The 26,289-nt window shown below is 44.7% G+C and overlaps 1 protein-coding gene across 1 annotated transcript; it reads left to right on the top strand.

Annotated features, from left to right (window-relative positions):
* The first annotated feature begins 884 nt into the window (after positions 1-884).
* On the top strand, positions 885-26,055 carry LOC128850184 (soluble lamin-associated protein of 75 kDa-like). The gene is made up of 7 exons (XM_054053172.1): positions 885-1,022; positions 2,330-2,429; positions 4,461-4,546; positions 5,899-6,083; positions 22,925-23,084; positions 24,593-24,796; positions 25,555-26,055. The coding sequence occupies exons 1-7, from the start codon at positions 885-887 to the stop codon at positions 26,053-26,055; spliced, it is 1,374 nt and encodes a 457-aa protein (XP_053909147.1).
* Positions 26,056-26,289: the final 234 nt, after the last annotated feature.

The following is a 26,289-nucleotide window of genomic DNA, read 5'->3' as shown; positions in this document are numbered from 1 at the left end:
TGGGTGGGCACTGGAGTGTGGAGAGCTGGCTGCATTTGGTTTGGGAGTTTGGGAACAGCCAGAGGAGACTGAGTCTGCGCAAAGTTCAAAAAGAAATATATTCATCCCGAGGAAGACTTCCTACTTCATCCCTAAGACCCCGGCCCACGACCATCAGGAGGCACTACGCAGGTGCAAGACTGGAGCGAACTTTCCAGATCTAATTATAATATGAAGCGGGGATAGGGTATGAATATGTAGTAGGCGCTTATACCTATGCATGTCTTTACACTGTAAGTAGCTGCTTGTTAAGCTATATGGTGTGCAAGCTAGGAGGAGAACCCCCTTGCACCCCAGCGCTGGAAATAAACATACCTGCTTTATAACTCATTTTGGGTTATAGGGTTTGATTCCGCAAAATACCAGCTGGTAGGCATGCTAACTGGCCAGTTGTAGAGAGAAGTTCTGAACAACACTTCTGTTTCTTCAGAGATGGATTTCAGTGTGAATTCTCCAAAATAACAGGAAAGAGGAGTTAATTTAGCTTTTGAGTTGTTTCCTTTTTATTTGCTGTGAGGGAGATAACTGAGCCTGCCAACTTAAGGCGGTATGTGGTCTATTGTAAATGTGCTGCAAACAGGGGGGTTGTGAGTTTAACTCTTCCTTTTCTGCTTATAAACACAGATTTGGTTTATGTATTATTTTACAGACTGGGTATTAATAGACACCATCCTAATTAAATACCTGGAACGTTTCTCCTTTCTGTCTTGGACATAAGAGGGCTCTAGAGAGCAGCAGAGGGGAGTGTTCGACAGTCTTAGTTACATGTTTAGTCGGAATATGTGAGAAGCTGTGCATCATACCTCTCAAACTAACTGCAGTAATAATGTTGCTTATTTTTCAAGATGATGGCATTTCCTGTGGATATGTTGAACCGCTACAGTCATGAGGACTTGGAGAGCTCTGCAGAAGACTACTTGTCTAACCTTCAGTGTGGGGATCCAAATTGTCCTGAATTCTTGTCCCTGCCAGACCATGGCAAAGTAAGAACCAGCAAATACCTTAGTCCCAATTTTTATTAATATATGTGTATATTTAAAACATACAATCCATAAATATTGAATTACATCATAATTTTAGCAAAGCTTTTATATTTTCCAAATTCCTGTTTGTGTGTTAATCTCTACTCTTTTACTCATTCTGTAATTTGGTTTAAATTTGTGCGTCAGTGGCTATTTGCTGCTTCTAGGCAATGGATTTGTATGCATAAAGTAATTTTTGAAAAACCCTTAAAATCTCAACGATAAACTCTTTCCTAAAAATACTAACTCACACAGTCACAAAAAATCTATCACCATAACTAAGGAGTTTATCATTTACAGAAGCTAACTGGCTCTCTTTGTATCCTGTCCTTCTTCATGGTTGGGTTCAATTCTTGATCAGCAAGTTTCATTAATTTTAGAAGTGATTTTTTTCTTTTTATCTGAAATATTCCCTGCTGTTGTTGGGAGTTCTAGTAGAGACTGGCTGTGACATTTCATGTTTTAAACACTTATCCCTTGAGTGATAAGTTAGTCAGTCTTGGATTTGTCTAGATGAGTATTTCTAATAGAACTAATACCAATAAAAGCAATGGTGTGTAACTAATGAAAAATAAGCGAGCTGAGAGGATTCTCTGTGGGAACAAAAGGTCAGCGCTGCATATTCCTTGGCAGAAGCAGAGTCTTGAATGCTTTCCTTCATTTCTGCAGGTGCTGTATACCTAAATATTTGTCTGTACTAACATTAGTTTGACATCGCATATCATAATCTTCTTAAATTGGGTAAGTATGTCTATTTACCAATGCCTTTGTAGTTTTTATGTATTAATTAAATATTGAAAACACGAATTTAAATATCAAAATGCATTTTTCATGAACATCCTCAACTCATGAAAGGTAGATTGATTTGACCCATGTTGTTCCTGAAGGAAAGTCAAGCAGACAAATTTGAAATTTCTGAAATGTGTGCAATTCAAGGGAAGAAAACTGTTTTGAATCTAACCTTCCCAGCTTAGCATGTCAGGACAACAGCAATTTTGCTGTGCCAGTTTGTTTCTGTGCCTGCCTGCCTCGTTCTTCTGTCAGCTTTGACAGCTTGTGTAATTGGGGGAGCTGAAGTGATCATACTGTTGGCTCTTTGCACACCTTACTTGAGTTGTGCACATAAATGCAAACTGCTGACAGCAGAGAACTGTAACAGTATAAATGGCTGTGGCTGAACCTGCCAGAGCTTGAGAATCAGAGCTCTTTATAATGTATATTTTACTAATGTTGTATTAGCAAGAGTCTATTGTACATTGTTGTTTCAGATTCCTATTAGCTTGTCAACTGTGGGCTTCGTACCTCTTTATGGTGGAGAGCAGACACGCAAAGTTCTTGCTTTGTTTGCACCAGAGGACTCACTCACAGGTTTCATTTTAAGATTCTCATCTCTGTGTGTGTTGCTGTTTCTTTTTCTGTGACAAATACATGTAACCAGGCCCTTACTTATTCCATGCTAGTGTAGCTCACAACTTTGCCACTTTTGCATTTTTTGTTCGCTGCCTTCTTGTTGTTGTGGATTCAAATACACAAGTGATAAAACTTTGCTCTCTAATCAGAGTAGAACTGGACCCACTGAATTCAGAAGATATGTAGCAAAATAATATGCCGCTCATCTGAATCCACGTACATGTCTCTTGATCATTTTATGTACACCTTACCCCTCTCCAAAAGAAATTTATTGAGCATTTGTAGAATCTATATATTTGCCCATGAATTTGGATGCTTTTAATTAGCACTGATTGATCAGCATCAAGTGTAAATTTGTCTTTACTTTCAGGTCCTAACATAGCTCTGGCCAAGTTGACATCTCACTGGTTTTGGGGAGATTTTTCCTCCCTTTCTTCCTTCCTTTCCAGTCCTCCATGTTTCCTTCCCATTCCATATAATGCCATCTATATGATTACTAAGTTTGCCACATGTGCCCATGGATCAAACTTCCTGATTGCTAATCGCATGACCATCAGCCTTTTTACATTCATCTGGCAATCTAAAACTTGCACAGTTTCAGTATCAGTAACCATTAATAAACCAAAACTAAAATACATGTATGAATGAGACTCTTCTTGGATGGTCCAGTTTTTAGTGGAAAAAGGTGTTGGAGCACAGTGACACAGTTCTTGTATGTTGTGCTGCACAAAAATCTGCATTTGGTTTTATCATTCTCAGTTTTCAGAAAATTTTGGACCAGGGAGTTATTGTGATGTGATGACCCTGGCTGGCTGCCAGGTGCCCACCAAGCCACTCTGTCACTCCTCTCAGCTGGACAGGGCAAAGAAAATATATCAAAAGGCTCGTGGGTCGAGATAAGGGTAGGGAGAGGGGAGATCCCTCACCAGTTACCATCACAAGCAAACCAGACTGGACTGGGGAAATGAATTTAATTTATTGCCAATCAAATCAGAGTAGGGTAATAAGAAATAAAAACAAATCTTAAAACACCTTCCCCTCACTCCTCCCTTCTTCCCAGGTTCAACTTCACTCTCAACTTTTCTACCTCCTCCCCCGAGTGGCGCAGGGGGATGGGGAAATGGGGATTGCAGTCAGTTCATCACATGTTGTCTCTGCTGCTCCTTCCCCGTCAGGAGGAGGACTCCTCACACTCTTCCCCTGCTCCAGTGTAGGGTCCCTCCCATGGGAGGTTGTCCTCCACAAACTTCTCCAGCATGACTCCTTTTCACAGTGTGCAGTCCTTCAGGAATAGACTGCTTCAGCATGGGTCCTCCCATGAGGTCACAGGTCCTGCCAGGAGCCTGCTCCAGCACAGGTTCTCCATGGGGTCACAGCCTCCTTCAGACACATCCATCTGCTTCAGATGGGGGTCCTCCACGTGCTGCAGATGGATCTCTGCTCCACCTTTAACCTCCATAATCTTCACCACAGGCTGCGGGGGTATCTCTGCTCTGGTGCCTGGAGCACCTCCTCCTCCTCCTCCTTGCCTGACTTTGGTGTCTGCAGAGTTGTTCCTCTCACATATTCACACTCCTCTCTCCAGCTGCAGTTTCTCTTGTGCAGTTTTTCCCTTTCTTAAACATGTTATCCAGAGGCACTACCACTGTCAGTGATGGGCTCAGCCTTGGCCAGTGGTGGGTCCATCTTGGAGCTGCCTCTGTGGACACAGGGGAAGCTTCTGGCAGCTTCTCACAGAAGCCACTCCTGTAGCCCTTTGTCTACTGAAACCTTGCCATGCAAACCCAATACAGCATTGCTTATGGGGGGATGTATAGCACCACATATGTTGTGCTGAGGTAGTAAGAGCTGCATTAATATAGTGCCAACTAGAAGATACTTAACTTGGTTACCACATTGTTATTTCTAATTGTTTAGCAGCATTAATGAATATGTATCTTTTGGGAATGGTAAGAATCATTAACATTTTATTTCCTTGTTTCTTTCAAGCTGTAGCTCTGTATCTTGCTGACCGGTGGTGGTCAATTGATGACATTGTGAGAACACCTGTCCCTTCTAGAGAGGGTCTTCAGCAGGTAAAGTGCTCCAACATTCACCTAGCAATTATTATCATTCAAGATAATGGTAAGTAATGGCAAATAGTTAGTGTGTAAGATGTTATATGTTCTCATTTAATTCAGAAATGAGTTATCTGTCTTATATCAAAAGCAAAAGTCAATGGGAATAGAGGAAATGGGTACTAGGGGGAAGGATTATGAAGATAGTGTCTAGAGAAAGAGGGACTCTTGTACAGTAGCTTCATATGCAAGCTATTTAGATGTTAATGATGTTAAGAGTTTTTTCCTTGTTCTTTAGAACATAGTATGTCTGATCATATTGAAATATCTTAGTAGACTGGTGCATTCTATCATAGCAATACCTATTGGTCTTTTCAGGAGATTAGTAAGCTAAAAATATTGAAAGGAACCTGTTTGATAGAGGCTGGTGGCCTGCAGTTGGTAATACCAGGCAACTTACTTTCCCAAACCTCATGTATCTGCTTTATTGCTCATCATTGAGCTATGTTAACATTACTGACACCCATGTAATACAGAGTTTTGGTTTCTTTCAAAACTGGAAACCTGTATTTTTCCAGGAGTGTAATTCATACCTGGGCATTCATCTTTGATTTTTGTATTTAAATTTACTCTAGAGAATTTGGCATGTAGCCTTGTTTTCTGTGTGTTTCATAATGGTAAGATGGTGAGTAAATCAAGAGAGCTGAATTTTTTACAGGTAGGGTAGCTGAGACTTTGGGCACTGGGAAGGGAGCATGATTTCTCCATTCTTCCTTCACAGTGGGTAGGACAGTGGTGAACCTAAATTTCATATATAAAAGGAACCCTGCAGAACAGAGAAAAGGATATTGAACTGTTACTAGTTCTTCCACTGCATTATGTCCTGTTGTCTTGCTACTCTGTCAGCAGTGATTGAGTGTGCTAAATCCTGCTACACCATGAGGCTCATAATTTCTTCTTTGTAGGACTACAGTTACCTGCTAGCCTGAGAAATCTGAAGCTAGCATACTGCTATTTTATACTGTCTGTGTTTTTTAAATAAAAAAATACTTTTGAGTTAAAATCAAAACATTCCACCCACTGCCCCACTCCCAGCACTTCTCTCAGCTTTTACCAGTTGGACTGGGAGTGACACTGAAGTCATGAAATATCCTCCGTCTGTGGTAGTGCTTTATACTTAACCTATTGCTATGGCTTCAGAGCATCTCCTAAGCCTCAAGCAAACCCCAGAGCTTCATCCTGCTTTAGCACTTAGAGGTTCTCTTGACACTATCTGCAGCTGTGTTAGCTGGCAACTTTGAAAAATAAGGTCGCTGATGTGTGCATATCAACTGATCACTCTTCTAAAATTTTTTTCTGTGTTTCATTAGGTGAAGTCTGTCGGAGAGAGGGTGGTTCTCTATGTTCTGAATCGAATTAGCTATCGGAAACACGAAATAGAAAGAAATGAGGTGCCATTTCTCTGTCACGGTAGCAATGACTATGCTAAGATCATGTGGAAAAAAGGAAAGGCTATTGGGTTCTATTCTGTTAAACCTACAGGTAAAACATTTGTGTATTGTGGGATTTTAAGGGAGTAGAAGGGAGGAGATGGGGAGCTTTTTTGAAGAATATTGTTTGGTAGAGTTTACAAGTTTTGCAAGACTAGTGAGTTAGTGTTTTATTGCGTTCATAAGTCAGTTTACAGTTAAAATTTATGGCTTAAATGCTTATGTCCTTTAGTAATACAAGAAAGCTTTTAGATTTCTTCATATTCTACAAAATAGATTTAAAATTGTAGAAATGAGGCGTACCTGAAAACTTTTTTTCTTTTTTTTTTTCTTCCTGTAGAACAATCGTTTACTACTAGATTGGGCTTTGCTTGGGTTTTGGTGGGGTTTTTTTGGCCTAGCTCCAGAATACAGAGCTCCTGTTTATCTAAAATGATTGTGGAATCAGATGTCATTATCACTTAAACATGTTATAGCATTACAACGTAAACTTTGCTTACAGGCACAAGATTTAGCTATACTTGATGGTAACAAAAAGATTGCCTTTCCTTCCACACATGCATTCCTTCAGATTACAGTTTAGTTAGCAGATTTGTCATTAATGGTACAGATTTTCAGTTGTTTTTCTGAAACATTATAATTTCCCTTTAGTTATTTTTGACTTAATTGGATTTTTCAGTCTTTGCTAAATAAAATCTAGCATTTGAGTAAGCTGTTTAGCACAGTGATAGCACTTTGTAGAATATGAACTTCTGGATCAAGAAGAAATTGTCATTTTTGTTTTATTTCTAGAGGGGGTTAATGACTTCCAGATTAATGGCAGTATTGGAGGTTTGCTGAAGACTTCCCCCATCTGACTTACATATGTGCCTTTGCAAATTCTTAAAAATACAGTAGTAAACTGTCTGGATTACTGATCTATTCTGGTCTGGCAACCAAGATAGGAAAGCAGTCAGCTAATTTGTTCTGATCATCTTTGTTATCTTTTTGTGGGTTTTTTCTTTTAAAGTAATGATGCATTGCATAATTTCTATAATTCTCATTATTTTCAATTAATAAAAATGCTGTATCATGGTGGTCACAATCACAGAATCATTTAGGTTGGAAAAGACCATTAAGATCATCGAGTCTGACTGTTAACACTGCCAAGTCCACCACTAAACCATGCCCCTAAGCACCTCATCTGCCCGTCTCTTATACCCCTCCAGAGATGGTGACACGACCACCTCGCTGGGCAGCCTCTGCCAGTGCTTGAATCATAGAATCACTGGGTTGGAAAGGACCCACTGGATCATTGAGTCCAACCATTCCTAACAATCCCTAAATCATGCCCCTCAGCACCTCATCCACCTGTCCCTTAAACACCTCCAGGGAAGGTGACTCAACCACCTCCCTGGGCAGCTGTTCCAGTGCCCAATGACTCTTACTGTAAAAATTTTTTCCTGATGTCCATCCTGAACCTCCCCTGGTGGAGCTTCAGGCCATTCCCCCTTGTCCTGTCCTCAGTCACTTGGGAGAAGAGCCCAGCTCCCTCCTCTCCACAACCTCCTTTCAGGTAGTTGTAGAGAGCAATAAGGTCTCCCCTCAGCCTCCTCTTCTCCAGGCTAAACAACCCCAGCTCTCTCAGCTTCTCCTCATAAGACTTGTTCTCCAGCCCCCTCACCAGCTTTGTTGCTCTTCTCTGGACACGCTCCAGAGCCTCAACATCCTTCTTGTGGTGAGGGGCCCAGAACTGAACACAGTACTCAAGGTGCGGTCTCACCAGTGCCGAGTACAGAGGGAGAATAACCTCCCTGGACCTGCTGGTCACACCGTTTCTGATCCAAGCCAAGATGCCATTGGCCTTCTTGGCCACCTGGGCACACTGCTGGCTCATGTTCAGTCAGCTGTCAACCAGCACCCCCAGGTCCTTCTCCTCTAGGCAGCTTTCTAGCCAGACTTCTCCTAGTCTGTAGCACTGTATAGGGTTGTTGTGCCCCAAGTGCAGGACCCGGCATTTGGCCTTGTTGAACCTCATGCCATTGGTCTCAGCCCAGTGGTCCAGCCTGTTCAGATCCCTTTGCAGAGCCTCCCTACCCTCCAGCAGATCCACACTTCCACCCAGCTTAGTGTCATCCGCAAACTTGCTGAGGGTGCACTCAATGCCTTCATTCAGGTCATTGATAAAGATATTGAGCAGGGCTGGACCCAGTACCGAGCTCTGAGGAACCCCACTTGTGACTGGCCTCCAGCTGGAGTTAACTCCATTGACCACCACTCTCTGGGCCCGGCCATCCAACCAGTTTTCAACCCAGGAGAGTGTGCGCCTGTCCAGTCCAGAGGCTGACAGTTTCTGAAGCAGAATGCTGTGAGAAACTGTGTCAAAGGCTTTACTGAAGTCCAAGAAGACTACATCCACAGCCTTTCCCTCATCCGGTAGTCGAGTCACTTTGTCATAGAAGGCAATCAGGTAAGTTTGGCAAGACTTGCCTTTCATGAACCCATGTTGACTGGGCCTGATCATCCGGTTTTCTTGCATGTGCTTCATGATAGCACTCATGATCACCTGTTCCATGACTTTCCCCAGCACTGAGGTCAGACTGACAGGCCTGTAGTTCCCTGGATCCTCCCTGCAACCCTTCTTGTAGATGGGCACAACATCAGCCAGCCTCCATCCCAGTGGAACATCCCCAGTCAGCCAGGACCTCTGGAAGATGATGGAAAGGGGTTTGGAAAGGACATCCGCCAGCTCCTTCAATACTCTTGGGTGGATCCCATCCGGCCCCATAGACTTGTGGGTCTCTAGCTGGGCAAGCAAGTCTCTAACCGCCTCCTCTTGGATCATGGGAGCCTCATTCTGCTCCTCTGACTCCTGGGTTTGTACACAAGGGGAACAACTTCCCTTACTATTAAAGAGTGAGGCAAAGAAGGCATTAAGTACCTCAGCCTTGTCCTTATCCCCTGTCACTATTGTTCCTTCTGCATCCAATAGGGACTGAATATTCTCCCTCGTCCTCCTTTTCTTGTTAATGTATTTGTAGAAAGATTTTTTATTATCTTTCACAGGCTTAGCCAGTTTGATTTCTAGTTGGGCCTTAGCCCTCCTGATTTTTTCCCTGCACGATCTCACTTCCTCCCTGTAGTCCACCCATGATGCCTGTCCCTTCTTCCAAAGCTCATAGACATTCCTCTTTTTTTTGATATCTTTCAAGATTTCCCTACTCAACCCAGCTGTTTTTTTTCCCCTGCCGGCTCCTTTTCCGGAACACAGGGATGGCTTGCTCCTGAGCTGCTAGGATTTCATTTTTCAAGAGCACCCAGCCCTCGTGGGCTCCCTTGCTCTTAAGTACTGTCTCCCATGGGACTTTGCCAACCAACTTTCTGAACAGTCCAAAGTCTGCCCCCTGGAAGCTTAATGTGACTGTTTTGCTAATCCCCTTCTTCTCACCTAGAACTGAAAACCCTATCATCTCATGATCGCTTTGTCCCAGGCGTCCTCCAACCGTCACATCCCCCACAAGGCCTTCTCTGTTCACAAACAGCAGGTCCAGGAGGGCACCCTCCCTTGTCGGCTCACTCACCAGTTGTGTGAGGAAGTTGTCTTCTACGTGCTCCAGGAACCTCCTAGACTGCTTCTTTTCTGCTGTATTGTACTCCCAGCAGATATCCGTAAGACTGAAGTCTCCCACGAGGACAAGAGGTAGAGATCTAGAGACTATCCCCAGCTGTTTATAGAAGAGCTCATCAGCTGCTTCTTCTTGGTTGGGTGGTCTGTAACGGACTCCCATCACAATATCTGCCTTCTTGTGGGCTCCTCTGATTTTAACCCATAGGCACTCAGTCCCTTCCTCACCGTAATCGAGCTCAAGGGTATCAAAGCACTCTCTAACATAGAGGGCTACTCTGCCTCTTCTCCTACCCTTCCTGTCCCACCTGAAGAGTTTATACCCCCCGATGGCTGCACTCCAGTTATATGAGTCATCCCACCATGTTTTCGTGATGGCAACGACATCGTAGTCACCTTGCCCTACAACAGCTTCCAACTCCTCCTTCTTATTGCCCACGCTGCGTGCATTGGTGTAAATGCACTTCAGCTGGGCTGATGAACCTTCAGCCCTCATAAAGGGAATAGAGTTCATTCCCAATTGACTGGTCCTTGGAATAACTAACTCCACAGTGCCAGTTTCATCCTTACTGTCCCCAGGTATAATTGCCCTCACTTGCTCTGAGGTGATGTACTGGCAGTCCTCTCCAGCACACTATCTCTCAGGTACTGGAGTCCCACTTCCAGATTCACTACGGACTAGCCTGGTCTCCTCCCACTCCCCCTTCACATCTAGTTTAAAGCTCTGTTTAAGAGCCTAGCTAGATTTTTAGTAAGGACTTTAGTTCCCCTAGGAGACAAGCGTGTCCCATCCCTAGTAAGAAAGCCTGGGGGTGGGTGGGTCACCCGATCGTCAAAGAACACAAAGCCTTTCTCCTCACACCAGGCTCGGAGCCAGGCATTAATCAATTGTTTCTCTTTGACCTCCTGCTCCTCATTCCTTAGCTCAGGACTGGAACTAATAGAATCATAGAATCACTAGGTTGAGAACCCTTGCCATGAAGAACTTTTACCTGATGTCCAATCTGAACCTGCCCTGCTGCAACCTGAGGCCATTCCCTCTTGTCCTATCACCTGTCACTTGGGAGAAGAGACCGACATCCACCTCTCTACAGCCTCCATTCAGGCTGTAGACAGTGATGAGGTCTCCCCTCGGCCTCCTCTTCTCAAGGCTAAACAACCCCAGGTCCCTCAGCTGCTCCTCATAAGATGTTCTCCAGCCCCTTTACCAGCTTCATTGCTCTTCTCCAGACATGCTCAAGCCTTTCAATGTCCTTGTAGTGAGGGACCCAAAACTGAATCCAGGATTCCAGGTATGGCCTTACCAGTGCCACAGCTACACATATGTTTGGAAACCTCCAGGGATCAGGAGTCCACTACTGCCCTGGGCAACCTCTGCCAATGCTCCACCACTCTTTTGGTAAAGAAATGTTTCCTGATATCTAATCTGAACCTGCCCTGGCACAACTTGAGGCCATTCCCCCTCATCCTATTGCTTGTTACTTGGGAGAAGAGATAAACACCTGACTCACTACAACCTCCTTTCTGGGAGCTGCAGAGAACGATGAGGTCTCCCCTCAGCCTCCTTTTCTCTAGACTAAACAATCCCAGCTCCCTCAGCCAATCTTCATAATGTTTCTCCAGCCCCTTCCCTGGCTTCATTCCCCTTTTCTGGACATGCTCCAGCCCCTCAATGTTCTTCTTGTAGTGAGGGGCCCAAAAATGAACCCAGAATTCCAGGTATGGCCTCACCAGTGCCTAGTCCAGGGGCACAATCACTTCAACCACCTCCCTGCGCAGCCTGTTCCCGTGCCCAATCCCTTTCACCCTTTCCGTGAAAAATTTTTTCCTGATGTCCAGCCTGAACCTCCCCTGCCAGAGCTTGAGGCCATCCCCCCTTGTCCTGTCCCCTGTCACTTGGGAGCAGAGGCCAGCTCCCTCCTCTCCACAACCTCCTTTCAGGTAGTTGTAGAGAGCAATGAGGTCTCCCCTCAGCCTCCTCTTCTCAAAGCTAAACAACCCCAGTTCCCTCAGCCGAATACAACACTGGACAGACAGGGAATCATTTCACCTAATATGTGTGTGTCCATTGAGGCTGGTTACAGGACTTTTATATTGGTTAAACATACATATTCATATAGATTCTGAGAAACACTGGTTACATATTCTGGACATATTGGTTAAACATACATAGAACTCATTAGCATATCTTATCACCCACTCTCCTATGTACATCACAGTTCCTTTGTGTCTTCAGAATCCTCTGATGCTCTTTATCTTATCTCCTTCCTCATTGTGTCCTCTTGGTGAGCTCAGGTCTGTCCTTTGTTCCCGCTGAGGGACTGTCCTTGTTTCAACTAGTAAACAAGCTAAACTCCTGTTACAATCACATTCATTCTTACTGCGAGCTGGCCAAGATTTGATTATTATTATTCTTAATGATTTATTCCTTCCTTCATTAGGAAAGACACATTAACTTATCAAAATTGCTGTGACAATGTTGTAGTTCAGCCCTTAGTTGACAGATAAACAGTACACAGATGCTCTCTCGCCCCTCCCTCCCACCCAGTGGGATGGGGAGGAGAATCAAAAGAAAATGAAAAAACATGAGTTGAGATAAAGAGAGTTTTAATAAAACAATAAAAGAAGAGATAATAATAATAACAATAATAATGATAATTTAAATTCCTCTGGGCAAACACATGTAGCATGGGGAATAAACAAGAGGAGTTGGAGACGTGTGCACATCTGCAGGGCTGTGATCTCATTGGCATCATGGAGACACGATGAGATGGATCCTGTGATTGGAGTGTTGGGATGGAGGGATGCAGGCTCTTGAGGAAGGATAGGCAGGGAAGACGAGTAGGGAGTGTTACCTTCTATGTCAATGACCAGCTGGAGTGCATGGAGCTCTACCTGGGGATGGATGAGGAGCTGACCAAGAGCCTATTGGTCAGGATTACAGGGAAGGCAGAGACAAGAGATGTTATGGTGGGGATCTGCTACAGGCCGCTCGTCCAGGAAGAGCGAGTGGAAGAGGTCATCTATATACAGATAAAGCCCTGGAGGGGAGGGGGACCTAAGATAGCTGGTTAATATTCAAGGCTCACCTCCTTCATGCTCAGGAGCAATGCATCCCAACAAAGAGGAAGGCAGGTTAGAGAATAAAACTACAGCTTTAATGAAGTGATAATAATAATAAAAATGTAAATAATTAGAAAGTAATAAAATATATACAAATATATGAGATCATGTCCCCACCCCTCAATGACTGTGCGTCACCACAGATGCTACAGAGAAGATAAAAGGGAATGGGTCCTGGGCTAGGAGGGAGCTGGGCTCAGGAACTCAGAATAAAAGACCGAGGAACCAACGGGAACGTTGTGGTTGGCATCTACTACAAGGCCACCTGATCAAGGGGAAAACAGATGAAAACTCCTTCCTCCAGCTACAGGAGGCTTCATGCTCGCAATCTCTAATCCTACTGGGGGCCTTCAACCACCCTGACATCTGCTGGAAAAGTAGCATGGCGAGCTGTAGGCAATCCAGGAGACTCTAGGAGTGCATTGAAGAGAACTTCTTAACCCAGGCAATAGACATCACCACCGGAGGGGATGCAATACTGGACTTGATGGTCATTAATGCAAGTGAGCTCATCAAGTGACGTCAGGATCGGTGGCAGCCTGGCCTGCGGTGATCACTCACTGGTGGAGTTCAAGGTCCTGGTGTTGGAAAACGTTAATTTAGCTGAAGAATCAGGGCTCAATTAAAATAAGATTATTTAGCATTTGATATATATTGTGTTTAGCATTTAATTTTGTTGATCTTTATAGTTAAGTATGTGCAGACTTTGTGTCTGTCTCTGCAGACAGTAATGGTTTTCTCACAAACCACATATAACCTTCACAAGTACATGGTATTAGGGAATGCTTAGAAAGTATGTACTAACAACCTTATCCGAGCAGAGCCTACGCTTTTACTAACAACCTTATCTGAACACAGCCTACATTTGTGAAGGCCAGAAGCATACCAAGGGTAGTCAAGTGAAGATAAGGAAATGCTGGTGTCCACACAAATGATGAGACAATCCTCAAATGCATATGCATGAAGAAATGATGTAATCTGTTGAATATACATTAGATTGCGAAACACTTAAGGGTTAAATTGCCGACGTGCCGGGATCGTCTTTGAACCTGATTTGGGTGTGCATACCCCAGGTTCCCGGGGCCTCGAAATAAAGCACCACATATAACCTTCCTGGAATGGTTATGTGTTTGTCTCTACGCTAACACTGGGGGATATGGGACAGGGGAGGAGTATAGTCAGGACACTAAAACTCAGGAAAGCAGACTTCCAACCCTTCAAGGAGTTACTTGGAAGGACCCCCTGGGACATGGTCCTTGGGGACAAGGGAGCAGAACAGAGCTGGCAGATCTTTAAGGATGCTTTTCCAAAACTCAAGAGCACTCGGTCCCCATATGTAGAAAATCAGGCAGGAAAGGGAAGAGACCAGCGTGGCTGAGTGGAGACCTGCTAGTCAAACTGAAGAAGAAGAGGGAACTGCACAGGCAGTGCAAGCAGGGACAGGGAACCTGGGACGTGTATAAGGATGCTGCCTGGTTGTGTAGGGGTGGGGTCAGGAAGGCCAAGGCACAGCTAGAGCTGAACTTGGCAAGAGAAGTGAAGACCAACAAGAAGGGCTTCTACAGGTTTATCAATCAGAAGAGGATGTATCCCCACTAATGGTTGGGAATGGTGACCTTGTATCAACAGACAAGGAGAAGGCTGAGGTACTTAACGTTTTTTGCCATCTGAGTGATGAGCTGCCAGCTACTCCAGCAGAATGCTGTGGGAAGTGGTGTCAAAGGCTTTACTGAAGTCCAGGTCCACTACATCCACAGCCTTTCCATCGTCTGCTAGGCAGGTCAACTTGTTGTAGAAGGAGATCAGATTGGTCAAGCAGGACTTGCCCCTCATGAACCCATGTTGGCTGGGCCTGATCCCCTGGTTGTCTTATGTGTGCTGTGTGATGGCACTCAAGATGACCTGCTCCATGACCTTTCCCAGCACTGAGGTCAGGCTGACAGGCCCGAAGTTCTCCTTCTGGTCCTTCTTGTAGACGGGCATCACATCGTCAAGCCTCCAGTCAACTGGGACCTCCCCAGTCAGCCAGGACTGCTGATAAATGATGGAGAGTGACTTGGCAAGCTCTTCCGCCAGCTCCTTCAGTCCTTCAAGACACTGAAACTCAGGAAAGCAGACTTCCAGCTCTTTAAGGAGTTATTCGGTAGGACCCCCTGGGACATGGTCCTTGGGGACAAGGGACTGGAACAGAGCTGGCAAATATTTAAGGATGCTTTCCATAAAGTGCAGGAGTGCTCAGTCCCCGTATGTAGAAAATCAGGCAGGGAAGGGAAGAGACTGGCGTGGCTGAGTGGAGACCTGCTGGTCAAACTGAAGAAGAAGAGGGAACTGCACAGGCAGTGCAAGCAGGGACAGGGAACCTGGGAAGACTACAGGGACGCTGCCTGGTTGTGTAGGGGTGGCGTCAGGAAGGCCAAGGCACAGCTGGAGCTGAACTTGACAAGGGAAGTAAAGACCAACAAGAAGGGCTTTTACAAGTACGTCAATCAAAAGAGGAAGGTCAAAGAGAACGTACCCGCACTGATGGTTGGAAATGGGGATCGCGTATCAACAGATGAGGAGAAGGCTGAGGGACTTAACAACGTTTTTTGCCTCAGTCTTCACTGATAACCGCTCTCCTCACCCCTCCTGGGTCATGGGACAGCAAGATGGTGACCAGGGGGATAAACCCCCTTCCACAGTAGAGGAGCATCAAGTTCGTGACCACCTGAGGAACCTGAACATATATAAGTCTATGGGTCCTGATGAGATGCATCCCAGAGTCCTGAGGGAATTGGCCGATGTGGTGGCCAAGCCACTCTCCGTGATATTTGAAAAGTCGTGGCAGACGGGAGAAGTCCCTGGTGACTGGAAGAAGGGTGGCATTGTGCCCATTTCTAAAAAGGGTAGAAAAGATGACCCTGAGAGCTACCGACCTGTCAGCCTCACCTCTGTGCCTGGGAAGATCATGGAACAGGTCCTCCTACAAGCTTGCTAAAGCAGATGGAGGATGGGAAGGTGATTAGAAACAGACAGCATGGCTTCACCAGGGGCAAATCCTGTATGACCAAGTTAGTAGCTTTCTATAATGGGGTAACCGCAGCAGTGGACACGGGAAAACCGACAGATGTTATCTGTCTGGACTTCTGTAAAGCCTTTGACATGGTCCCCCACAACATCCTTCTCTCTGAATTGCAGAGATATGGATTTGATGGGTGGACATTATGGTGGATAAGAAACTGGTTGGATGGTCGTATTCAAAGAGTAGTGATCAATGGCTCAAAGTCCAGATGGAGATCCGTGACGAGTGGTGTCCCTCGGGGGTCCGTACTGGGACCAGTGCTGTTTAATATCTTCTTCAATGATATTGACAGCAAGATTGAATGCAGCCTCAGCAAGTTTGCACATGACACCAAGCTGAGTGGTGTAGTTGCCACAGTGGAAGGATGGGATGTCATCCAGAGGGACCTGGACAGACTGGAGAAGTGGGCCTCTGAGAACCTCACCTTCAACAAGGCCAAGTGCAAGGTCCTGCACCTGGGTCAGGGCAATCCCCGTTTTCAGTACAGGATGGTGGATGATGTGATTGAGAGCAGCCCTGCAGAGAAGGATTTGGGGGTGCTGGTTGATGAGAAGCTCGACATGAGCTCGCAGCCCAGAAGGCCAACCGCATCCTGGGCTGCATCAAAAGAAGCGTGGCCAGTGGGTCGAGGGAGATGATTTTGCTCCTCTATTCCTCTCTTGTGAGACGCCACCTAGAGTATTGTGTCCAGTTCTGGAATCCTCAACATAAGAAGGAGATGGAACTGTTGGAACGGGTCCAGAGGAGGGCTACAAAGATGATCGGAGCACCTCCCATACGAGGACAGGCTGAGAGAGTTGGGCTTGTTCAGCCTGGAGAAGAGAAGGCTCAGAGGAGATCTTATATCAACCTTCCAGTACCTGAAGGGGGCCTACAGGAAAGCTGGAGAGGAGCTATTCATAAAGGCTTGTGGGGATAGGACCAGGGGGAATGGGTATAAACTGGAGAGGGGCAGATTTAGACTAGACATTAGGAAGAATTTCTTCACTATGAGAGTGGTGAGACACTGGAACAGGTTTCCCAGGGAAGTTGTGGATGCCCCATCCCTGGAGGTGTTCAAGGCCAGGTTGGATGGGTCCTTGGGCAGCCTGATCTAGTGGGATGTCCCTGCCCATGGCAGTGGGTTTGGAACTAGATGATCTTTAAGGTCCCTTCCAACCCTAACTATTCTATAATTCTATGATTCTATGAACTGGGTTCAGGAATGCACAGATCCAGGATTGGGGGCAAACAGACAGATGAGGTCTTCACTGGACGTTGGCCATCATAGAAGAGGGTGAGACCCTCATGGTCTCTCATTTTATACAGAGTACGACACGTATGGGATGGAGTCCTCTGTTGGTCAGTTCAGGGTCACCTGCCCTATTTGCCCCTCCTCGCAGATGCGGCCCCTTCCACCAGCTTGAGAATGGCCTTGGTTAAGTATATGTTTTGGCCTTTTTGCATACCAGTGCTGTGTGCTATCACTTTAGAGAAGAACACGGTCTCAAGAACATGCAGTTAGCTTCCAGAGAATGAAGTTACTTACAGAAACTGAGTTAGTCACAAAACTGACTCTACTTTCCCTCAAACAGGTACAGAGAAAGTGTCCAAGTAGCCAGGGACCAGGTCAGGAAATCCAAAGCCCAGATAGAATGAAATCTGGCCAAGGACATAGAGGACAACAAGAAAAGCTTCTGTAGGTACGGTAGTGACAAAAGGAAGACTAGGGAGAATGTGGGCCCTCTCCAGAAGGAAACAGGAGACCTGATTGCCCAGGATATGGAGAAGTGCAAGGTACTCAATGGCTTTTGTGCCTCAGTCTTCACTGCCAAGGGCTCAAACCACACCACCCAAGGCACAGAAGGCAAAGGCAGGGACTGGGAGATGGAAGACCTGCCCACTGTAGGAGAGGATCAGGTGCGAGACCATCTAAGGAACCTGAAGGTGCACAAGTCCATGGGACCTGATGAGATGAATCCACGGGTCCTGAGGGAAATGGCAGATGAAGTTGCTCAGCCACTATCCATCATATTTGAGAAGTCATGGCAGTCCAGTGAAGTCCCTGCTTACTGGAAAAGGGGAAACATAACCCACATTTTTGAAAAAGGGAAAAAAGGAAGACCCAGAGAACTCCAGGCCAGTCAGTCTCACCACTGTGCTGGCAAGATCATGGAGCAGATCCTCCATGAAACTCTGCTGAGGCACATAGAAAATAAGGTGATTGGTGACAGCCAACATGGCTTCACTGAGGGCAAATCCTGCCTGACAAATTTGGTGGCCTTCTACAATGGGGCTACAGCATTGGTTGATAAGGGAAGAGTAACCAACATCATCTACCTGGACTTGTGCAAAGCATTCGACACCGTCCCACCTGATGTTCTGGTCTCTAAATTGGAGAGACAGGGATTTGATGGGTGGACCACTTGGTGGATAAGGAATTGGCTGGATGATCACACCCAAAGAGCTGTGGGCCTGTGTGAACCTCACCACATTCTGTGTGACCTTAGAACACAAACGAGATAGAGGGACAGCTTCATAATATTCTAAGACACAAATATATTCATGACCACATATCCATGACGGACGGTGTCGGAATGTCGGAATTGGCCACCACATCGGCCAATTCCCTCAGGACTCTGGGATGCATCTCATCAGGACCCATAGACTTATATATGTTCAGGTTCCTCAGGTGGTCACGAACTTGATGCTCCTCTACTGTGGAAGGGGGTTTATCCCCCTGGTCACCATCTTGCTGTCCCATGACCCAGGAGGGGTGAGGAGAGCGGTTATCAGTGAAGACTGAGGCAAAAAACGTTGTTAAGTCCCTCAGCCTTCTCCTCATCTGTTGATACGCGATCCCCATTTCCAACCATCAGTGCGGGTACGTTCTCTTTGACCTTCCTCTTTTGATTGACGTACTTGTAAAAGCCCTTCTTGTTGGTCTTTACTTCCCTTGTCAAGTTCAGCTCCAGCTGTGCCTTGGCCTTCCTGACGCCACCCCTACACAACCAGGCAGCGTCCCTGTAGTCTTCCCAGGTTCCCTGTCCCTGCTTGCACTGCCTGTGCAGTTCCCTCTTCTTCTTCAGTTTGACCAGCAGGTCTCCACTCAGCCACGCCAGTCTCTTCCCTTCCCTGCCTGATTTTCTACATACGGGGACTGAGCACTCCTGCACTTTATGGAAAGCATCCTTAAATATTTGCCAGCTCTGTTCCAGTCCCTTGTCCCCAAGGACCATGTCCCAGGGGGTCCTACCGAATAACTCCTTAAAGAGCTGGAAGTCTGCTTTCCTGAGTTTCAGTGTCTTGAAGGACTGAAGGAGCTGGCGGAAGAGCTTGCCAAGTCACTCTCCATCATTTATCAGCAGTCCTGGCTGACTGGGGAGGTCCCAGTTGACTGGAGGCTTGACGATGTGATGCCCGTCTACAAGAAGGACCAGAAGGAGAACTTCGGGCCTGTCAGCCTGACCTCAGTGCTGGGAAAGGTCATGGAGCAGGTCATCTTGAGTGCCATCACACAGCACACATAAGACAACCAGGGGATCAGGCCCAGCCAACATGGGTTCATGAGGGGCAAGTCCTGCTTGACCAATCTGATCTCCTTCTACAACAAGTTGACCTGCCTAGCAGACGATGGAAAGGCTGTGGATGTAGTGGACCTGGACTTCAGTAAAGCCTTTGACACCACTTCCCACAGCATTCTGCTGGAGTAGCTGGCAGCTCATCACTCAGATGGCAAAAAACGTTAAGTACCTCAGCCTTCTCCTTGTCTGTTGATACAAGGTCACCATTCCCAACCATTAGTGGGGATACATCCTCTTCTGATTGATAAACCTGTAGAAGCCCTTCTTGTTGGTCTTCACTTCTCTTGCCAAGTTCAGCTCTAGCTGTGCCTTGGCCTTCCTGACCCCACCCCTACACAACCAGGCAGCATCCTTATACACGTCCCAGGTTCCCTGTCCCTGCTTGCACTGCCTGTGCAGTTCCCTCTTCTTCTTCAGTTTGACTAGCAGGTCTCCACTCAGCCACGCTGGTCTCTTCCCTTTCCTGCCTGATTTTCTACATATGGGGACCGAGTGCTCTTGAGTTTTGGAAAAGCATCCTTAAAGATCTGCCAGCTCTGTTCTGCTCCCTTGTCCCCAAGGACCATGTCCCAGGGGGTCCTTCCAAGTAACTCCTTGAAGGGTTGGAAGTCTGCTTTCCTGAGTTTTAGTGTCCTGACTATACTCCTCCCCTGTCCCATATCCCCCAGTGTTAGCGTAGAGACAAACACATAACCATTCCAGGAAGGTTATATGTGGTGCTTTATTTTGAGGCCCCGGGAACCTGGGGTATGCACACCCAAATCAGGTTCAAAGACGATCCCGGCACGTCGGCAATTTAACCCTTAAGTGTTTCGCAATCTAATGTATATTCAACAGATTACATCATTTCTTCATGCATATGCATTTGAGGATTGTCTCATCATTTGTGTGGACACCAGCATTTCCTTATCTTCACTTGACTACCCTTGGTATGCTTCTGGCCTTCACAAATGTAGGCTGTGTTCAGATAAGGTTGTTAGTAAAAGCGTAGGCTCTGCTCGGATAAGGTTGTTAGTACATACTTTCTAAGCATTCCCTAATACCATGTACTTGTGAAGGTTATATGTGGTTTGTGAGAAAACCATTACTGTCTGCAGAGACAGACACAAAGTCTGCACATACTTAACTATAAAGATCAACAAAATTAAATGCTAAACACAATATATATCAAATGCTAAATAATCTTATTTTAATTGAGCCCTGATTCTTCAGCTAAATTAACGTTTTCCAACACCAGGACCTTGAACTCCACCAGTGAGTGATCACCGCAGGCCAGGCTGCCACCGATCCTGACGTCACTTGATGAGCTCACTTGCATTAATGACCATCAAGTCCAGTATTGCATCCCCTCCGGTGGTGATGTCTATTGCCTGGGTTAAGAAGTTCTCTTCAATGCACTCCTAGAGTCTCCTGGATTGCCTACAGCTCGCCATGCTACTTTTCCAGCAGATGTCAGGGTGGTTGAAGGCCCCCAGTAGGATTAGAGATTGCGAGCATGAAGCCTCCTGTAGCTGGAGGAAGGAGTTTTCATCTGTTTTCCCCTTGATCAGGTGGCCTTGTAGTAGATGCCAACCACAACGTTCCCGTTGGTTCCTCGGTCTTTTATTCTGAGTTCCTGAGCCCAGCTCCCTCCTAGCCCAGGACCCATTCCCTTTTATCTTCTCTGTAGCATCTGTGGTGACGCACAGTCATTGAGGGGTGGGGACATGATCTCATATATTTGTATATATTTTATTACTTTCTAATTATTTACATTTTTATTATTATTATCACTTCATTAAAGCTGTAGTTTTATTCTCTAACCTGCCTTCCTCTTTGTTGGGATGCATTGCTCCTGAGCATGAAGGAGGTGAGCCTTGAATATTAACCAGCTATCTTAGGTCCCCCTCCCCTCCAGGGCTTTATCTGTATATAGATGACCTCTTCCACTCGCTCTTCCTGGACGAGCGGCCTGTAGCAGATCCCCACCATAACATCTCTTGTCTCTGCCTTCCCTGTAATCCTGACCAATAGGCTCTTGGTCAGCTCCTCATCCATCCCCAGGTAGAGCTCCATGCACTCCAGCTGGTCATTGACATAGAAGGTAACACTCCCTACTCGTCTTCCCTGCCTATCCTTCCTCAAGAGCCTGCATCCCTCCATCCCAACACTCCAATCACAGGATCCATCTCATCGTGTCTCCATGATGCCAATGAGATCACAGCCCTGCAGATGTGCACACGTCTCCAACTCCTCTTGTTTATTCCCCATGCTACATGTGTTTGCCCAGAGGAATTTAAATTATCATTATTATTGTTATTATTATTATCTCTTCTTTTATTGTTTTATTAAAACTCTCTTTATCTCAACTCATGTTTTTTCATTTTCTTTTGATTCTCCTCCCCATCCCACTGGGTGGGAGGGAGGGGCGAGAGAGCATCTGTGTACTGTTTATCTGTCAACTAAGGGCTGAACTACAACATTGTCACAGCAATTTTGATAAGTTAATGTGTCTTTCCTAATGAAGGAAGGAATAAATCATTAAGAATAATAATAATCAAATCTTGGCCAGCTCGCAGTAAGAATGAATGTGATTGTAACAGGAGTTTAGCTTGTTTACTAGTTGAAACAAGGACAGTCCCTCAGCGGGAACAAAGGACAGACCTGAGCTCACCAAGAGGACACAATGAGGAAGGAGATAAGATAAAGAGCATCAGAGGATTCTGAAGACACAAAGGAACTGTGATGTACATAGGAGAGTGGGTGATAAGATATGCTAATGAGTTCTATGTATGTTTAACCAATATGTCCAGAATATGTAACCAGTGTTTCTCAGAATCTATATGAATATGTATGTTTAACCAATATAAAAGTCCTGTAACCAGCCTCAATGGACACACACATATTAGGTGAAATGATTCCCTGTCTGTCCAGTGTTGTATTCGGCTGAGGGAACTGGGGTTGTTTAGCTTTGAGAAGAGGAGGCTGAGGGGAGACCTCATTGCTCTCTACAACTACCTGAAAGGAGGTTGTGGAGAGGAGGGAGCTGGCCTCTGCTCCCAAGTGACAGGGGACAGGACAAGGGGGGATGGCCTCAAGCTCTGGCAGGGGAGGTTCAGGCTGGACATCAGGAAAAAATTTTTCACGGAAAGGGTGAAAGGGATTGGGCACTGGAACAGGCTGCGCAGGGAGGTGGTTGAGTCACCTTCCCTGGAGGTATTTAAAAGACGGGTAAGACGGGTGGATGAGATACTCAGGGGCATGGGTAGTGGTTGATAGGAATGGTTGGACTCGATAATCCAAGAGGTCTTTTTCAACCTAGTGATTCTGTGAAAGCTATACCTGCTTAATAATCATATTGGCATCAATTATTGAGTTTGGCCTTTTTCACAGCATCACTAATTAGGAGTTAGTTCGTTTTCAATGTATTTAGTTTTCTGGATTCATATTTCCTATGTCAAGTATGTGATATAGCAGTTTAAAATTGGTCATGAAAGAGTTTCCCTGCTGCTGAGATCACCAAAATTATGTATTAATTTTAAAAACTTAAAGGATATATCTTAATACCCGCTGCAGGCTGGAACTTCCTGCCCATACATTTGAAAGATCCGAAGACTTAGTCGAAGAACCTGAAGAGAATGCTATTGATGATGAGGAAATGTTTGTTGAAAATAAGGAACAATTTGTGTCAGAAACAGAGTTACATGCATCACCCCCTGTGAAATGGAGTGAGGAGGTAAGCCGCAAGTGATAGGGATAGCAGATAAGAAGTTTGGAATACAACTACAGTTTAAGTATGGTCCTTGCTGCCTTAATCCATGTGTCTATCAGCTCTTTGATTTTTGTACCAATGCTTTGTTGAGAAATATATCTGAGAATCTAAAGTTAGTGTAGAATTAGTGTCAGGAAATATTCCTTTACTTATTTTGAATGATAGAGTTCATAGAATATTCAGTAAGGTGAATTTCTAGCTTTTCTATCAACCTAACTTTCTTAATTGATTTCTCCTACTCAAATATTGTGAGGAACTGCTGTTGACTCTTTTTATTTCTCCCCTTAAAGCTTGCCTGCTTTGATTTTTAAACCAATTTTTATCTACAAATACTTGTTACCAGTGATTCAAAGGATGGAGTTTCCAAGCCCCCTTGCTTTCTAACACTCCTCAATGAAGTGGGAGGCTAGGTGTGTGCGGCTGGGCAAGGATTCTGAGATAATAACTCAATAACAACTAGATAGTCATTATTAAGCAGGTACCCTTTATTAGCAGCGCTGGATGCGTGGGGGAATCAATCCTCCAAAAAACACGCATGCCAAGCAAGAAAACTGCATCTTTTATAGCACAGATCTATGCATTTTTCATCACCCCATCCCAAAAAAGGTATTCATTCCTTTCCAAAGAGTCATTAACATATCTCCACACCATGTTCATATGTGCAGACAGTCTGTTGGGTGGTCTGAGGACCCCCTCCTGAAGTAAGGGGAGTGCAGCCCAAATTTTGAGGAAAATAACAGTCCTTTTCTGCTAGTGTGCAGTGTGGATTTCAGGCTTCCTTATCTCATCTTGCAAGATGCCTGGGATACCTGTTCCTTGCACAGCTGGTCCACCTTTACATAAACATCCCTCCAGGCACATACCACTATGGGATATACAATCTTAGACAATTGACAATTGCTTAGACAACTGACACAAATTCAGACATTTGCCATTCATTGGTCCCCCTTTAGGAAAAAAAACATTTCTCAAGACACATACCACTGTAAGACATACTAACTTAGACAGTTGCTATTGACTAATACACAAGCTGAAACTTTTGCCACTTATCACCAGCTTGATTTAAAATCTGGGAGTATCCTCTGTGTCTAGCAGTTACCTCCAGGGTTTTATGTTCTTACTGAACGGTGAGAAAGTGGATCTTACACTATTTTGGGTTTGTTAACTTATGGTCTCAAGGAAGGAATGTAGCATGTATGCTTGTGAGATGCATAAAAACTACTCATCTTTGCTCCTAATAGTTTAAGCCATGGTCAGAAACTTAGTGCAGCTGACAACACCAAGCTAATGTGCTGGTTAAATAGTTGGATAGCTACTCTACACTAAGCTATACTTTCTCAGTATTTTAGTAATTTCTAAGTACCTGAGCTAGCTGCTTCTCAGATTAAGCTGAAATTTAGATCACAGATACACCCACTAGTGTTTGGGAACAGTAGTTGGGCATAATCTTGACTTAGAAATGTGATTTTTAGGAAACTCCATATGAACCTTTTAACGGTGAGGTAACAGAAGAAATTGGTAAGGCCTCATTTATGGCTGAAGAGGAAACAGCAAATGAAGTTCTAGGTGGTGAATCAAAATTGCAGTCTGAATGTCAAGGAGATGAATCCTTAATGCTGTTTGTTCCATTAATTCTTGAGTCTCCAGCAAAACCTTCAGAAGACACTGTATCAAAGGTGAGAGAATTAAAACAAAATGTTAAGGCCTTCCTTCAGAGTATACATACCTTGCTGCTTTTTATTTTGTTAAGTAACAGACAGAAAGTAGCCCCTAGCATCATATGAAATTCTTGGGAGCAGCAATTATTAGGCCAGATAATATAAATCCATAAACAGAATGTACTAACGCTTATGTTTTAATATGCAGAAGCAGGGCATATAAGTATGTGATACCAAGAAGAAAGATACATTGCTCTAGTTTGGCTTGAAAGTAATGAAACAGCTAATTATCACTAAAAATATTAGTTGGATATGAGTGAAAAGCCACTTTGTTATTTTGTCTAGTAATTCTGCCCTGCTGAAGTGTACAAGCAATTAATTAATGGTAAAATACACTTCTAGAACACAGATTTTACTGTTTTTTGTTTAAAGTGCAAAAGCAGATTGTTATATGCTAGCAAAATTATAATTGTGTCTGTCTAAAATAAAACATCTTTATTTTTTCCCTAGGATTAATTTCAGAATAGTTTTTTTGTACCTGAATAATCCATTGAATGATTTGAATTTGAAAATAGGAGAGCAATTCTGGATATCAAATGCAGTTCATAACATAGTATTGTGCAAAAAGGAGGAGAGGACTGGTTTGTTGACTGTGCATGTAGTCATGCTGAATGCTAAAATAGCCTCTGAAGTTGCTAGCTGGGGGCAGTAGTTGTTCAGCCTCTTATATCTTCAATTAATTGTCCCTTTGATTGTTTTGACAACCTTCCCTGCAGGTTTTAAATGCAAATGATTCAGAAGTGCTGACTGAAAAAAGCACATCAGTAGAGAAGGAGGGAACTGAAGAACGACACCAAGAATCTGAAAAGAAGTCATCATCCACTGCAAACATAGCTGCTTTGACACCAAAGGAAGAACCCTCTGACAGTGGCCTGCCCAACTGTATGGTAACTGAAGCAGCAGAAGAATCTGTTTCTGAAAACATATTGCCCAAATCGACTTCCTCAGTGAAAGATCAAAATGAGGAAGCAAAGCACAACTCACAGGAGGCCCCTGTTGCTTTGAGTCGAAGCTCTTTGATAGTGGTTGAGCTTGAGGGTGTTTCTTTTCAGCAACCTTCTGGACAGGAAGTACAGAAGAACCAGTTGGAAGAACACTTGGAAGAGTCTGCTGAGCAGACGGATCAGTACACACAGACAATGACAGAGCGGGCTGCTAACAGTAGCTCTGAGGAAGTAGAAATTGAGGTACCTGTTGTAAATCGGAGAAACTTGTGAAGAAAGGTCAAAGGTTACAAAGGTCCACCCAAGAAAAAAGGAAAGCTGGCTTAAAAATGAAATATTGATTGTTAATTCATCTGTTTGCAAGGAAGTTATTATTTTATGTAAAATACTAGGGTATAAATGAACCATATGGGACACTGTATGTAATCATTAGACATTGAGCTTCATTGGAGTCTCCTCCTTTTGTAAAGGATACATGCTGAATAAATACAGTTGTGCTAGCAAAGG

This window comes from Cuculus canorus, chromosome W (assembly GCF_017976375.1).
Source record: "Cuculus canorus isolate bCucCan1 chromosome W, bCucCan1.pri, whole genome shotgun sequence".
Taxonomy (NCBI): domain Eukaryota; kingdom Metazoa; phylum Chordata; class Aves; order Cuculiformes; family Cuculidae; genus Cuculus; species Cuculus canorus.
This window is presented reverse-complemented; position numbering and strand designations above follow the sequence as displayed.